This window comes from Durio zibethinus, chromosome 9, assembly GCF_047325235.1.
Source record: "Durio zibethinus cultivar Kanyao isolate XHJ-2024 chromosome 9, ASM4732523v1, whole genome shotgun sequence".
Classification (NCBI taxonomy): domain Eukaryota; kingdom Viridiplantae; phylum Streptophyta; class Magnoliopsida; order Malvales; family Malvaceae; genus Durio; species Durio zibethinus.
The window spans coordinates 27,433,117-27,450,686 of record NC_143170.1 but is presented as its reverse complement, the minus strand read 5'-3'; the positions used below and the strand labels follow the sequence as shown (position 1 = coordinate 27,450,686).

Below are 17,570 nucleotides of genomic sequence, written 5' to 3'. Positions count from 1 at the left end.
CTGAAATATATAAATTAACCATGATTGTATAAATCTTTCATCAAGCACTCCATTCATAAAGCAAAACCATTTAGGGGCAAAACTTGTGAGTTGCGTGTCATGTTAGTGCTGCAAATTTTTACACCACATGGTTATTACAGCCACAGTGAGTTCAAAGTCCTAATGCAAATAAAAATTTGAATCAAGTGATCACTACAATGAATCAAGCTACTTTGTACTTGATGTTTGCTTCAACTAGACTTGACTGTGATACATACAATAAAGTACCGTCTTTCTTTTTCTTTTTCTTTGGTCGAGGGCGACGCCATTTTTCTACAATCCGACATTCGATAGAATGAGAGATATGAAACTAGCAGCATCATCATTCAATGCAGACATCTGGGTTCATGTTCCTCTCCTAGGGCACCCTTTTCAGCAACCAAGATACAATACTTATCCAAACTTTAGATAGAACAAGGACTTTGCCAAGAAGATATGTCTGTAATAAGCCCCCGTAGTTGATGTATTACAAGTTTGAGATATTCATTCTTGTTTGCAAGCTCCTACAAACAAAAACCAACAGGTTAGTCGCATTTTCCAGACATTAAACAGCATTTCTTCATGGATTAGGATTCAAAACCAAACAGCATCAGAAAGAAAAACAATCAGCTATGGACTCCTCATTGTTAACACTTCCAAGAAAGCATGAAACGATAATTTCTATGACTTTTGAACCGGATAAAATCACACTAACAGCATTACTTGAAGAGCGAAAACAGCCATAGGAAAATACACCAGAACAACCCAAATCCAGCCCCTTTAAAGAGTGGATGGTATTACCACCAGCGTTCAAAGGAATATGAAATGCATAACCTAAAGACTATAAAATTATGAACATTTCCTACAAAATCAATCAAATTTTTACTTAACCTTATAGAACTTAGATTTGCTCTTTTTTTTCTGTGTTCAATCAAAATGGAAGAATTTGTCATTTTTTGTTCTATAACAGAATAGAACGTAAAGACAAGTACTATTTGTATCAATGGGTTTGCTGGATCCAAAAGTTGAGACAAGGGGGGTAATCCGAAAAATGATTCGTTTCCTAACGAGTCTGTATCAATTTATGCTTAATTGTGCCGCATATACTTCTTCTAACTACATTTTCTAAATGAACCAAAGCCAATATAAATTGATCTTGTAAGAGATCCGCTACAGTACGAATATGCTTATTTTTCAAATGATTTATATCGTCAAGTATTGGCATTCCAAATTTCATTCCAATCAAATGATATGCAGCTGCCAATATATCTTGCAGTAACAAAAATGTATTGTACCTTTCTGAGATTCGAGGCTTTGTCTTCCAACTTATCAATCTCAGCTTCATCCGCAGGACTACTCACGGCTGACCCCGTTTCAAAGGCTTGTGCCTATTCAAAGATTAAAAAGAAAAGCGGAATCAAATCCTTATTCCTAGAGCTAATAGAAGCACATTCAAAATTCGAATGGAGTAATATATATTAAACAACAATAATAAACTAAGCCTTCTATCTTATAACTCTGACGTCGATGATAAGCTAAAAAAGAATCATCATTGGCCGTAGTTTTGAAAATTAAAGAAACCCATAATTCCTAATTAACAATTTCAAAGAAAAAAGTTCCTAATTTGGGCTGTAAAAGCCCTAACTTTTTTCTTTAATACCTTTTGGAAATTGGGAATGGCGGCGAACACAGCGCGAAGAGAAGCGACGGAGTTTTTATACCTACGGCAAGTCTCATCGAGAGCACCATTGCCGCTACCTCCAACTCTACCCATCTCCAAGTGATGGCCGCCATCGGATGCCGAATCACCGTTGCTTAAAACGGTGCCGTCGGAGAGAGAAGAAGGACCGTTAAATGCAGCGTTATTAGCGGTATAAGAAGCTGAAGAAGAAGTGGTGGACCACAAGGCAGGGTTGCAAAGCTCGTCGTACATGGAAGAAAGGATCTGGAAAGCTGCTACGATGGTTTCTTCTAGATGTTTTAGGCCTTCTGCTGCTAGCTCCTGCTTCGTTTTGTTGCTGCTGTTTGTTGCTGTCGTTGCCGCGTTTACTATGGGATTTTCTTCCATTTTCTCGGGAAACCTTTTTGCTTTGTCATGTTCTACTTTTATTTTCACCGAGAAAATTTCAGGATTTTTCAAGTTCCCAAACGTTGAATTTGAACAAAAATGAACAAAAACGTCGACAGCAGGGTTCGAACCTGCGCGGGCGAAGCCCAACAGATTTCAAGTCTGTCTCCTTAACCACTCGGACATATCGACTTTTTGTTACTAGGTGTGTTGAAAGATTTTAGAACCTTTCTATCAGAGTGGAGCCAAGCAGGCAGAGTCCAGAGACTGATGCTTGGAGATGTGAGCAGAGGAGAAAGGATTATCTCTTTAATTGGTTTAAATGAAGCCAATTTATATGGTTTTGAGTTGTTTCTTATTGATGATGACATGCTATAATAAGACCTTGGCAATCTAAAATATCACAAGATGACATGATACAATCATAATATAAAAATAAAATTTAAAAGTGACAAAGATTAAAATCTTAGTAATAACTATATATAATTTAACAAAATCAAAAAATATATTTTATATTTTTATATCGATAAGTATTATAATACAAAATTTTTATATAAAATACAATATAAATATATAAATTTTAATATTTTTGCAAATTTGAATCGCTAGGTCTAAAGTTGGGATGGGAATGCTTTATTCTTTGCAGGAAAATCATGCCTTGCCCATCCACAAATCCAGGGTGTGTGTCAACAAATGCAAAATCATTATCTTTTGCTTTCCCCTGGATTTTCTTGAGAATTCTACAGGGAATGCAGTTGAGGTTTTGAAAATTTTATGATTTTGGGCCTTTTTTTTTGTTCTGAATAATTTGTAATGGCAAATTTTCGAGCTGTTGACTTTGTTTTGAGCTTACTTCATTGCAGGAACTGCTAGAAGCAATCCTGAAAACTCAAAAGAATAACAAGATTGAGGTTGTTGAAGATACCCCAACTGGTCAGTTGAATGAATGCACTATGCAAATATGATGTTACAAATGATCATTTTAACTGAAATGGATGTCCAACATGCATGAATTCAATTGGAAATTATGGGAATACAAAAATATTACCCAACGGATACAAATATGAAGATAAATATAAATATCATAATTAGATACAAAAATGAAAAGTGTCATATCCACTCCGATAATGATCCGTTGCCATCCCTACTTAGAACCAAATAAAACTAGAAGTACATAACAAACCTGAGTTCGACCTCACAAGAGAGCAGTGTAGCTTACTCTACATTCATGCCAAAGGCAAATTTGATCTCATCAACCCAAAGCAACACCTCAACAAGGGTGAAACTGCAAATTCATTGATGACTCGGTGTTTTTCATGACTTCTTGAATAATTGGTAAACTAATTAGAATGGTATCCGAGTCATTGTCTTATGTTTCAAAGTTCCAACCGAAACAGTCATCGACTGCAAAGTTATCAAATTGCAAACACGTACATTACTTGTTAACAACGCTTCATCGTCCCCAAGATTTTATAAACAAAGTCTTCAATCAAAATCTAGTCATACTTTTCCCCTTTTAATAATTCATCGAGTTGGTTATTAGAATATTGGTAACAAGTTTGAAAATTCCCTAGTATTTTCTTATATTAAACAGTTAGATCGAGGAAATTTAATATATAATAATATAATGATACGATATAAAAATAATATAAAAAATTATATATAATTTTTAAAAAATAAAAAATATATTTTATATTTTTATATTAATATAAATTATGATACGTAATTTTTATATAAATATATAAATTATCGTATCTAAATTTAAACATACACAGTCGGATGAAGAATTGGAAGAAAAGAAATTTTTATCAAATCGGCCAACTTGGTGTTAGGAAATTAGCTATAAATTTTCACTTGCACATGTATTCATGTTGTTGGCCTAAACAGAGACATTAAGATGATATATATATATATATAGATATATTTATATATATTTATATAATTTAAGATTACCAAGAATCTCTTTGACATATGGGTTTCACAGTCAATACCAAAACAGAAAAACCATAGTGGAAGGAATGATACATTAAACGAAGAGCAGAACAGTAAAAATGAAGAAAGTTGATGAAATTTCTATTGCGTCCATGAGATTATGTGTAGTCTGACGATTAAAAAAAAATTATATTCTTTCTCTCTTTTTTTTTTAATTATTAAAATTTTTTATATTAAAAATTATGAAAATTTAATTTTATAAAAAGTTTTAATTTTAATATTAAATACATTAAAATAAAAAAAAATTTAATTTTGTAAAAATCAATATCATTCAAATAATTTGAGATGAAAAGAATAAATTTTAAATTTAAATATTATATTTTAACAAGGTTTTGATAAAGCAAAAATGCTATTAATTAGGGGTGATAATAATTCGATTTGAGTTAGATTCGATTTAATTTTTTTGAATATTATATAGTATTATAAAAATTTAAAATTCAATCCAAATGTAAACCGAACCTTTATTCGATCAAAATCAAATCGATTCATATTAAATTAAATTTTATTGATTTAGTTTGATTTGATTTATGAATTTTTAAAATTTTAAATATTATTTTAATATATTTAAATAAAATTTGATATAAAATTATTATTTTTATTTATAAAAATTTAATGTACGTAAAAATTAAAAAAATATATAATTTATTTCAATTAATTTTTTTCGATTTTTTACTTTTTAATTTAAAATTTGATCAAAATTTAATATATATTTAATATCTGAATTTAATTTAAATAAAACAAAAAAAATTTAATTCAAATCAAATTGAATATTATAATTTAAATTAATTTTCAGATTTGTTATTATTATTATTTTTTTTACGTTGACTGGTAACGTACGAACTTAAAATGCCACTCAGTCCTTCAAACTAGAAGGCCACTGCCGACTTCAATTATTAATGTTTCCACGATAAATAGTTAGAAAAGGACATTTTAAACCAAAACCAAAAAAAAGTAAAGAAATAACACACGTTTTCAATTATTATACTTTTTTTGTATTAAAATGATTGTTACTTAATGACATTTTGCCTCTTTGTCACTTTGTGAACGCTGCTTTGATGGACATCATTTTACCACATGTGATGTGAGTCTCTTTCATTACATATTCAAAACGATTTTTTTTTATCAAACTAATTTAATAAAGACTATTATTTTAAATAAATTATAAAATTAATTTTTTTAAAGAGAAAATTTCCATATTTAAGTTTCAAAATTTTTAATTTTTTTCAATTTTAATTTAACATTAATCAAATAAAAAATAAAGTGAGATAAAAAGAGTACATGTTGATATTAATAGGTATTATCAAAAAATAATTGATTTAATTAATTAAAACTTATTTTTCTCGATAAAAAAATTTTAAATTCAAATTTTATTATTGATTGTTTATTGGAATTATATCAAACATACGACTTATAATAACTTATTTTAAATCATCGAATATTGCACAGATATAAAAATCTAAAATACTCAATCTCAAAATGTATTTGCTCAAGTAAGGTCAAAAATACTTTTATATCGACACTTATTCTATAAATTTCAACAAAATTTATCCGGAAGACTAAGACACTCAACCAAAAATGTATTTGTTTAAGTAGGGTCAAAAATACTTTTGTATCAACACTCATTTTATAAATTTCAACAAAATTTGTTTGTCTACTTTTCAATGCTTATCTAATTACAAAACCAATTTGGAATTGTATCCCATCTGTTTATTTAACAATCATATATTAATAAATAGTTGGTTCAATCGATTAAAGTCATTTTCTTTGATGAAGAGGTCTTAAGTTCAAGTTTTAACGGTGATCATTTGTTGAAATCATCTCGAATATACGACTTATACTTATTTGTCTTAAGTTGTCAGGTATGACACATCTTATCCTAACCTAAGAGACTGAGCAACTTATCTATCCCCAGATTAAGCAACCTATCTATCCTCAGATTTTTTTTACTAAAAAAATAGACTGTCAGATATGATACATCTTATCGTAATTTGAGAGACTGAACAATTTATTTACCTTCAAATTTTTCTTACCAAAAAAAAAAACAACCATATGCCTTATCATTGACATATTCAACCATAATTATCCTAATATTAGCTGGCTACATTATTTGCTTCTTTTTCAAGCAAAAAATAAAAAATAAAAATATATTTTCAAATGAAACATCTTATCTTGATTCGAGGGACTGAGCAATCTATCTATCATCAAATTTTTTTTATAAAAAAAAAAATAATCATATGCCTTATCATTGACATATTCAACCATAATTATCCTAATATCAGCTGGCTACATTATTTGCTTCCCTTTCATGCAAAAAATAAAAAATAAAAAAATATTCCCAAATTCTACTAAGAATGTATTGTTAGAATTTAATGAATTCTAGATTAATGAAGTTGGCCGTTATTCTTAAAAAAAAAAAAAAAAATTCAATAAAGATTCAAATTTCAAATTTTTTACCTCTTAAATCAGTCTGCCATCTCTACTATCCTTATAAGAGCTTTGTCCTCCGTTGGATCCAAAAAAAAAAAAAAAAACTTAATACTTCTAATTATTTTTCTTTCTTAAGTTTCTATTTTTTTGTATTAAAAATTCATAAATTTAATATACTAACGATGAAACCTATGAGTATTTATTAATTGTTACCAGTGATTTTAATGAAAATTTAAAGTGTTTTCAATGAAAAATCCAAATCCCGTATCATGATTTTAGGTTTTAATTTCTAAAATAAAAAATAATTTCTAAAACGTGAAAAAAAAAATTGAAGGCAGAAATGGTGAAACAAACTGATATGCTAAACGAGAAAATACCAAAAGACAGGGAGAGTACAGTTATAAAGGCCGTTGGTCAGATCCTGTCCTGTTTCGTAATTCTATAGCTACCATAGATTGTTGATAAAATAAGTGGCAAACCATTCAACATCAAGCTTTGTCTGAACAAAGACTCCATCATTGATCACCTTGTCAAAACTATCTTTGGATATCAAGTCCTTTTGCTTTGCTGCAGAGAGGGAGAGGTTATGGAACAGTTACCTGAAAAACTCAAGGCTTTTGTCAACAACAGATGGCTAGTTTTTGTGTGTTCAATGTGGGTTCAGTCATGTGCTGGGGTTGGCTACTTGTTTGGAAGCATTTCACCTGTGATAAAAAGTTCCATGAATTACAACCAGAGGCAGATAGCTATCTTGGGTGTGGCTAAAGATTTAAATGAAGCCAGTTTATATGGTTTTGAGTTGTTTCTTATTGATGATGACATGCTATAATAAGACCTTGACAATCTAAAATATCACAGGATGACATGATACAATCATAATACAAAAATAAAATTTGAAAGTGACAGATTAAAATTTTAGTAATAACTATATATAATTTAACAAAATCAAAAAATATATTTTATATTTTTGTATCGATATATATTATAACAAAAATTTTTTATATAAAATACAATATAAATATACAAATTTTAATATTTTTGCAAATTTGAATCGCTAGGTCTAAAGTTGGATGGGAATGCTTTATTCTTTGCAGGAAAATCATGCCTTGCCCATCCACAAATCCAGGGTGTGTGTCAACAAATGCAAAATCATTATCTTTTGCTTTCCCCTGGATTTTCTTGAGAATTCTACAGGGAATGCAGTTGAGGTTTTGAAAATTTTATGATTTTGGGCCTTTTTTTTTTTTTCTGAATAATTTGTAATGGCAAATTTTCGAGCTGTTGACTTTGTTTTGAGCTTACTTCATTGCAGGAACTGCTAGAAGCAATCCTGAAAACTCAAAAGAATAACAAGATTGAGGTTGTTGAAGATACCCCAACTGGTCAGTTGAATGAATGCACTATGCAAATATGATGTTACAAATTATCATTTTAACTGAAATGGATGTCCAACATGCATGAATTCAATTGGAAATTATGGGAATACAAAAATATTACCCAACGGATACAAATATGAAGATAAATATAAATATCATAATTAGATACAAAAATGAAAAGTGTCATATCCACTCCGATAATGATCCGTTGCCATCCCTACTTAGAACCAAATAAAACTAGAAATACATAACAAACCTGAGTTCGACCTCACATGAGAGCAGTGTAACTTACTCTACATTCATGCCAAAGGCAAATTTGATCTCATCAACCCAAAGCAACACCTCAACAAAGGTGAAACTGCAAATTCATTGATCACTCGGTGTTTTTCATGACTTCTTGAATAATTGGTAAACTAATTAGAATGGTATCCGAGTCATTGTCTTATGTTTCAAAGTTCCAACCGAAACAGTCATCGACTGCAAAGTTATCAAATTGCAAACACGTACATTACTTGTTAACAACGTTTCATCGTCCCCAAGATTTTATAAACAAAGTCTTCAATCAAAATCTAGTCATACTTTTCCCCTTTTAATAATTCATCAAGTTGGTTATTAGAATATTGGTAACAAGTTTGAAAATTCCCTAGTATTTTCTTATATTAAGCAGTTAGATCGGAAAAATTTAATATATAATAATATAATGATACGATATAAAAATAATATAAAAAATTATATATAATTTTTAAAAAATTAAAATATATATTTTATATTTTTATATTAATATAAATTATGATACATAATTTTTATATAAAATATAATATAAATATATAAATTATTAAGATTTTATATAATTCAAATATATAAATTATCACATCTAAATTTAAACATACACAGTCGGATGAGGAATCGGAAGAAAAGAAATTTTTATCGAATTGGCCAACTTGGTGTTAGGAAATTAGCTATAAATTTTCACTTGCACATTTATTCAGTTGTTGGCCTAAACAGAGACATTAAGATGATATATTTATATATATATATATATTTATATAATTTAAGATTACCAAGAATCCTCTTTGACATATGGGTTTCACAGTCAATACCAAAACAGAAAAACCATAGTGGAAGGAATGATACATTAAACGAAGAGCAGAACAGTAAAAAAGAAGAAAGTTGATGGAATTTCTATTGCGTCCATGAGATTATGTGTAGTGTGACGATAAAAAAAAATTATATTCTTTCTCTTTTATTTTTTTAAAAATTATTCTAAATTTTTTTTATATTAAAAATTATGAAAATTTAATTTTATAAAAAAGTTTTAATTTTCATATTAAATACATTAAAATAAAAAAAATTTAAATTTTGTGAAAATCAATATCATTCAAATAATTTGAGATGAAAAGAATAAATATTAAAATTAAAATTTTAAATTTAAATATTATGTTTTAACAAGGTTTTGATAAAGTAAAAGTGATATTAATTAGGGGTGATAATAATTCGATTTGAATTAGATTCGATTTAATTTTTTTGAATATTATATAGTATTATAAAAATTTAAAATTCAATCTAAATATAAACCGAACCTTTATTCGATCAAAACCAAACCGATTCATATTGAATTAAATTTTATTGATTTAGTTTGATTTGATTTATGAATTTTTAAATTTTTAAATTTTATTTTAATATATTTAAATAAAATTTGATATAAAATTATTATTTTTATTTATAAAAATTTAATGTACGTAAAAATTAAAAAAATATATAATTTATTTCAATTAATTTTTTTCGATTTTTTACTTTTTAATTTAAAATTTGATCAAAATTTAATATATATTTAATATCTGAATTTAATTTAAATAAAACAAAAAAAAATTAATTCAAATCAAATTGAATATTATAATTTAAATTAATTTTCAGATTTGTTATTATTATTATTATTTTTTTTACGTTGACCGGTAACGTACGAACTTAAAATGCCACTCAGTCCTTGAAACTAGAAGGCCACTGCCGACTTCAATTATTAATGTTTCCACGATAAACAGTTAGAAAAGGACATTTTAAACCAAAACCAAAAAAAAGTAAAGAAATAACACACGTTTTCAATTATTATACTTTTTTTGTATTAAAATGATTGTTACTTATTGACATTTTGCCTCTTTGTCACTTTGTGAACGCTGCTTTGATGGACATCATTTTACCACATGTGATGTGAGTCTCTTTCATTACATATTCAAAACGATTTTTTTTTTACCAAACTAATTTAATAAATACTATTATTTTAAATAAATTATAAAATTAATTTTTTTAAAGAGAAAATTTCCATATTTAAGTTTCAAAATTTTTAATTTTTTTCAATTTTAATTTAACATTAATCAAATAAAAAATAAAGTGAGATAAAAAGAGTACATGTTGATATTAATAGGTATTATCAAAAAATAATTGATTTAATTAATTAAAATTTATTTTTCTCGATAAAAAAATTTTAAATTCAAATTTTATTGTTGATTGTTTATTGAAATTATATCGAACATACGACTTATAATCACTTATTTTAAATCATCGAATATTGCACAGATATAAAAATCTAAAATACTCAATCTCAAAATGTATTTGCTCAAGTAAGGTCAAAAATACTTTTATATCGACACTTGTTTTATAAATTTCAACAAAATTTATCTAGAAGACTAAGACACTCCACCCAAAAATGTATTTGTTCAAGTAGGATCGAAAATACTTTTGTATCAACACTCATTTTATAAATTTCAACAAAATTTGTTTGTCTACTTTTCAATGCTTATCTAATTACAAAACCAATTTGGAATTGTATCCCATCTGTTTATTTAACAATCATGTACTAATAAATGGTTGATTCAATCGATTAAGGTAATTTTTTTTGACGAAGATGTTTTAAGTTCGAGTTTTACCGGTAATCATTTGTTGAAATCATCTCAAATGCATGACTTGTAATTACCTGTCTTAAGTTGTCATGTATGACACATCTTATCCTGACCTGAGAGACTGAGCAACTTATCTATCCCCAGGCTAAGCAACCTATCTATCCCCAAATTTTTCTTACCAAAAAATAAACTGTTAGATATGATATATCTTATCCTGATCTAAGAGACTGAGTAATTTATCTACCGTCAGATTTTTCTTACAAAAAAAAAAAACAACCATATGCCTTATCATTGACATAGTCAACCATAATTATCCTAATATTAGCTGGCTACATTATTTACTTCCTTTTTATGCAAAAAATAAAAAATAAAAAAATATTTTCAAATGACACATCTTATCTTGACTTGAGAAACTGAACAATTTATCTATCATCAAATTTTTTTTACCAAAAAAAAAAACAACCATATGCCTTATCATTGACATATTCAACCATAATTATCCTAATATTAGCTGGCTACATTATTTGTTTCCCTTTCATGCAAAAAATAAAAAATAAAAATATATTCCCAAATTCTACTAAGAATGTATTATCAGAATTTAATGAATTCTAGATTAATGAAGTTGGCCGTTATTCTTTAAACAAAAAAATTCAATAAAGATTCAAATTTCAAATTTTTTACCTCTTAAATCAGTCTGCCATCTCTACTATCCTTACAAGAGCTTTGTCCTCCGTTGGATCCAAAAAAAAAAAAAAACTTAATACCTCTAAGTATTTTTCTTTCTTAAGTTTCTATTTTTTTGTATTAAAAAATCATAAATTTAATAAACTAACGATGATACCTATGAGTATTTATTAATTGTTACCAGTGATTTTAATGAAAATTTAAAGTGTTTTCAATGAAAAATCCAAATCCCATATCATGATTTTAGGTTTTAATTTCTAAAATAAAAAATAATTTCTAAAACGTGAAAAAAAAAAATTAAAGGCAGAAATGGTGAAACAAACTGATATGGTAAACGAGAAAATACCAAAAGACAGGGAGAGTACAGTTATAAAGGCCGTTGGTCAGATCCTGTCCTGTTTCGTAATTCTATAGCTACCATAGATTGTTGATAACATAAGTGGCAAACCATTCAACATCAAGCTTTGTCTGAACAAAGACTCCATCATTGATCACCTTGTCAAAACTATCTTTGGATATCGAGTCCTTTTGCTTTGCTGCAGAGAGGGAGAGGTTATGGAACAGTTACCTGAAAAACTCAAGGCTTTTGTCAACAACAGATGGCTAGTTTTTGTGTGTTCAATGTGGGTTCAGTCATGTGCTGGGGTTGGCTACTTGTTTGGAAGCATTTCACCTGTGATAAAAAGTGCCATGGATTACAACCAGAGGCAGATAGCTATCTTGGGTGTGGCTAAAGACTTGGGTGATAGTATTGGCTTTATAGCTGGGAGTTTGTGTGAGATCTTGCCTATTTGGGTGATTTTGCTCATTGGGGTGGTCCAGAATTTTGTTGGCTATGGTCTGATTGGGCTTGTTATAGCTAATATACTGCCTGATCTACCTCTCTGGGTGGTGAGTTTTATTCACTTTTCACTTTGTCTTTGATTGTTGATGAAAAAAGTTTGGTTTGCAGTGTGATATGAAACAAGTTTGACTTTTCTTTCTTGGGTTGAGAGGCAATTTTGGATTCATTTTTCTGGGTTTTAAGAATAAGAAAATCTATTGATATCAGTCTTAATTTTATGTTAATGGATTGGTGATGATAATCTAGTTGCTGCAAAAAGGTGATATTTTGTGGTTTAGGTTGGAATTTTGTGTGGTTGGTATAAAATCTGATTGTTTGATTAATTGAGAAACTTTTTCCCCCGAATCAGCATTTTATCACAAAGATTAATGGGTACTCCACCTGACAGAAGGATCACCAACAATATTAAGGTTTTCTGTCAAGAAATCTTCTGAAATTTCACAAAAGTTGATAGTCAATGTTGTGAAAATTTCTAGTACTAAGCATACCAGAATCAACTGTTTCTTTGAATTACTGTTTACATTCAATTCTTCAACAAACAGGTAGCAGATTATATATCTGATTGTCTGAATGCACTCATGAATCTTTGTTTTTATTAACATGTTCCTAAATTTCTGTTCTGATTCCGATCTTTAACATTGAGTCTTTCTCTTCATCATATTTCTATTTAACAGAAAGGCTTTGAAGTATCCTACATTAGTTTTAAAATATTATGGAACAGACACTGCTACTCCATTAATCTCTTACTTGTTTATGTTCTTGGTGTCTCAGTATCAATGATGGCCAAAAACTTATTGAGAAAAAGATGTTGGAGAATGAATAGGCTTTTTTATGAGGATGTTTTGTAGTCATTTCCTAGTTTTCTCCACACACTAATTTAAGACATACGATTAAAAGGTCTATCAGGTTTTAACTGAGGCTTAATCTTTCTAGCATGTAGGCTTGAGTTTGGGAAAGTTAGGTATAAATTAGAAGTTTATCCAAGAGTTGTTATTTTTTTTGGTGGAGAAAATCGCGGCTGAGGATATGTTTCTTTATTATACTGTGTTTCAGGAGAGCCTAGTCAAGCACCATAATCTCAGATTATAGTTTTTAAAATGAATCTGGTTCTTTATTCGTTGTACTTGTCACGTAAATTGAGGAAATACATCCTCTTTTTGTACATTAGTTCAAAAGCTGTGGATATTCTTTGGTTGTTTCCAAGTTGAAAACGTTAATCAAGTTTTGGTATGCAGCTGTGCGTTGCTATATTTGTGGGAACAAATGGTGAGACATACTACAACACAGCCACTCTAGTTTCATGCGTGCAGAACTTTCCTAGAAGCCGGGGTCCTGTTGTGGGTATACTTAAAGGATTTGCTGGATTAAGTGGTGCAATTCTGACCCAAGTTTATGTAATGATTAATTTCCCTAATGAATCAGCACTCATCTTCATGGTTGCAGTTGGGCCATCAATAGTTGTTATAGCTTTGATGTTCATTGTTAGACCTGTTGGGGGACACAGACAAGTTAGGCCTTCTGATGGTTCAAGCTTCCTTTTTACATATAGTGTTTGCATTATTTTGGCAGCTTATTTGTTGGGAGTATTGGTGCTAGAGGATATTGTTGGCATAAATCAAACTGTAGTCACATTGCTTGGAGTGCTTTTAATCATTCTTATATTGTCTCCAATTATAATTCCTATTTTATTGGTTTTTGCTTCTGAACCAAGCCCTCCGGTAGTGGAGAATCTTCTCCCTAAGCCAGAGAAACAAGAAGCAGGTAGTTCTAAGCAGGATGCGGATGAGATCATTCTGAGTGAGGTTGAAGATGAGAAGCCTCCAGAAGTGGACAATCTTCCTGCATCAGAAAGACAAAAACGAATTGCACAGTTGCAAGCAAAACTGTTCCAAGCAGCTGCAGAAGGAGCAGTGCGGGTCAAGAGGAGAAAAGGGCCACGTAGAGGAGAGGATTTCACCTTAGTACAAGCACTCATAAAAGCAGATTTTTGGCTAATGTTCGTTTCCCTTGTACTGGCTGCTGGATCTGGTTTGACAGTTATCGATAACCTGGGTCAAATTTGTCAGTCTTTGGGATACAGCAATACAAGTATATTTGTATCCATGGTTAGCATTTTTAACTTTCTTGGTCGCGTTGGTGGTGGATACTTTTCTGAGATTATTATCAGGTGACAACAATTTACAGTTCATCTTCAGTAATTTTCCTTCAGCTGATACTAGCAAACGATATGCTAATCCATGTTTTCATGTTTTATATTTTACCAGGAAATATGCTTTCCCCAGACCAGTGGCCATGTCTATTGTGCAGGTTATAATGGCATTTGGACTCCTCTATTATGCTCTTGGAGGGCCTGGGCAAATATATGTTACGACTGTGCTAACAGGACTTGGTTACGGTGCCCACTGGGCTATTGTACCAGCTGCAGCTTCTGAGCTATTTGGATTGAAGTCATTTGGTGCCTTGTATAATTTTCTCACACTGGCAAGTCCTGCTGGCTCTCTAATATTTTCTGGTGCCATTGCTAGTGGCATATATGACTATTATGCAGAGAAACAAGCTAGCCTTAGACAGCCAATTTCAGGACCTACAATCTCTATTCCTCTTCAGGATGATGATTCATTAACCTGTGAGGGTTCCATATGTTACTCTCTCACTTGCGCGTTGATGTCAGGATTTTGTATTGTTGCAATGGTGTTAAGCTTGATTGTTGTTTATCGGACTAGAAGTGTCTATGCCCAACTCTATGGAAAGTCCCACACTTGAGTTGCAAGGAGCCACTACAGATTATTTTTCTCTACCATTGCAGAGGGAAGAAAAGTGGACAAACATTTACTTTTGGAAAGCTGCAAACAAGCAACCAGAGACATTTATAAGGTTTTCAAAACGAGGTCTGCAAAGTTATTTTAATTCTGAATATTTATATATATATATATTTATATCAAAAGCATAGTTATTTGAGAAAGTTATCATCTGTTTGTTGATTCTTAAACGAGGATCCGGGGTTTTGGTCAAGGATTGCAGTTTATTTCATTCACCTGTGGACCATAACCGGGGTCTGCTCAGCCAATTAATGTCATATTAAATAAAAAATTTTAAGCCACTTTTAGTTTTAGTGTACTAGAGGTATTATCTGTGTGTTTGCATCTGCTGCTCAAGCTAAAGGTGTCCTTTCCAAGCGAATGCACATTAGAAAATCAAGTGAGAGTATCGGCTATGAAGAAAGGAAAGACCTGAAATGAACTCTCATGCTGCTGCCTTTTTTGACGTAAAATGTATAGGACTAAGAGTGAAAATGTTCTGGCATTGTTCTCAAGATGTAAGCTATGGTTGTCGCATCTAATTGCCAGCCAATTCATTGTATCCTAAAACAGTTTGCTTTAAGGTATCCAGGAGTTGAAGCAGAGAGGATAACGACCCTCAAAGGAAAAGCATCCTCGAAAAAGGTGTTCAGGGAGTAGGAGACCCTTATTCTTGTAGCATCTGTAGCTCTAAGGTGAAACAAGAGACTTTGATCACTATGAGAGTCCTTGCCTATTATCCTCCTATTCAACAAGACTAAAACAAAGGATTCTCCATAGCTACTTTAAGCTGTGTGCTTTCAGTACTTCTTGCTTTTTCATATAGCTCTTATTAATATATGAGAGAATCCTATAGCCAGAATAGAATGAATTAAGCTGTATACTTTCAGTACTTTAAAGCTATTCTGCAATAAAATTCTGCTCTTTGTAAAGAGTAACCTATATCTTCCATGAAGAATGGATTGCTTGAGATATATGTGAAACCAGAAATTCATAATAACCATACTAAATATGTTGAAAAGGGAAGGCATTTGGCCAATATTTCTCATCAGATTGCACTGGAAAAGAAGACATCAGTAAAACAAATATGCAATGAATGTTGTGAACTTAGTAGCATAAAATTCCAGACCCTCAGGTTAAACTGAGAATAGAAAGGCAGATCATGGTTGAACACTCCCTTTTCTTTATGACCGAGAAGCAAAATTTCATGCCACCTGAGACCCGCCTGATGAGAAGCACTTAAAAAACCAGTTTGTTTTGCACTGATAATGAACTCAAAAAAAATCCCATTTCAATGACAGAAAATGCAAAACCTATGGTATTATACAACCATTGTCTGATCTAAAGATCTAACAGCTAGGCATACAGCTTAATTAAGCATGCCATATTAGTTGCTTTTTTCATCCAATTAGCAGCAAAAGCAAAGGATTGCATATCTGTACCCAGAACTTAGCTTAGTTGGTTCATGTAGCTACCTTAAGAGGTGACATCTAACAGATTTAGATTTCAAATCTCAGTACCTAAGGCCCCTTCTTTTCTCAGGCTACAGACTCTTTTGTGCGAGAAAAGGCAACCTTCTATGGATAAGATACAGTTGGAAGAGCATGTGCTTAGTTCATTCTGTTCTGCACCCTCCATTCATGGCAACCATAGCCAAAATTAGGCAACTGCAAACATTTTTGCCAACAAATTCAAATGTGATTTCACTTCCCCTGTATTGGATTCTTCTTTCAAAAATCATAATCCAAGGAATTCTGTCATACAAGGGAAGATTATAAATGGTCATGAAAATCAGTGCTAGCTTTAACCATTCAATTCATGAAGAAGCTCAATTATAATACAGCATTGCCCTGTTTTGTTCTCTAGATAGAACATTTATATGGCTTGTTACCAAAGAAAATCTGATATGAATGAAGGAAGAAAAACTTTCATTGAACAATTCTGTGATTTTGACTAGACACATGAAAATGATAATAAGGATCTTAATTTGGAAATTTTCAATTAATTTGCTTCTATACCTTTTCATCTTACCAATTAAAACACCAAAAAAAAAAAAAAAACACAATACTTTTTATTAGACTTAGTAACTTAAAAAATAAAATGATGATACAATACAAAAATAATATAAATAAAAATATCAATATGACATAATTTAAAAATTTACTAAAAATTATATATGCAATTAATAAAACTAAATTAATATATTTTATGTTTCATGTCGTCACAAACAATAACATATAATTTTTGTATAAAATATGATATAAATACATAAATTATTATTATTTTATATAATTATAATACATGAATTATCAAAATTATTTTTTATTTGACCAACTAATGTAAAAACTAATAAAAACTCTGTTTGTGGATTTTAAAAACTTTACAAAAAGAGATAATTTCTCTTTTATTAAACGAGAATAATTCCTATTTAAATTTACCTGCTCTTTTTAGCCAACTGGCAATGTATCC

The 17,570-nt window shown here is 30.1% G+C and overlaps 2 protein-coding genes and 1 non-coding gene across 3 annotated transcripts; 1 reads left to right on the top strand and 2 right to left on the bottom strand.

Annotated features, from left to right (window-relative positions):
- Positions 1–52: 52 nt before the first annotated feature.
- LOC111313917 (mediator of RNA polymerase II transcription subunit 30-like) lies at positions 53–2,226 on the bottom strand. The gene is made up of 3 exons (XM_089766089.1): positions 1,679–2,226; positions 1,314–1,406; positions 53–542 (listed from the first exon to the last, which is right to left on the bottom strand). Exons 1-3 carry the CDS (start codon positions 2,084–2,086, stop codon positions 444–446), a joined length of 600 nt encoding a protein of 199 aa, XP_089622215.1. The 5' UTR covers positions 2,087–2,226; the 3' UTR covers positions 53–443.
- On the bottom strand, positions 2,197–2,278 carry TRNAS-UGA (transfer RNA serine (anticodon UGA)). The gene has a single exon. It is a non-coding gene; the product is annotated as a tRNA-Ser (tRNA).
- A 9,548-nt stretch (positions 2,279–11,826) lies between these two features.
- Positions 11,827–15,420, top strand: LOC111313908 (protein NUCLEAR FUSION DEFECTIVE 4-like). Its single transcript, XM_022914783.2, has 3 exons — positions 11,827–12,350; positions 13,539–14,470; positions 14,568–15,420. The coding sequence occupies exons 1-3, from the start codon at positions 12,015–12,017 to the stop codon at positions 15,064–15,066; spliced, it is 1,767 nt and encodes a 588-aa protein (XP_022770518.1). The 5' UTR covers positions 11,827–12,014; the 3' UTR covers positions 15,067–15,420.
- Positions 15,421–17,570: the final 2,150 nt, after the last annotated feature.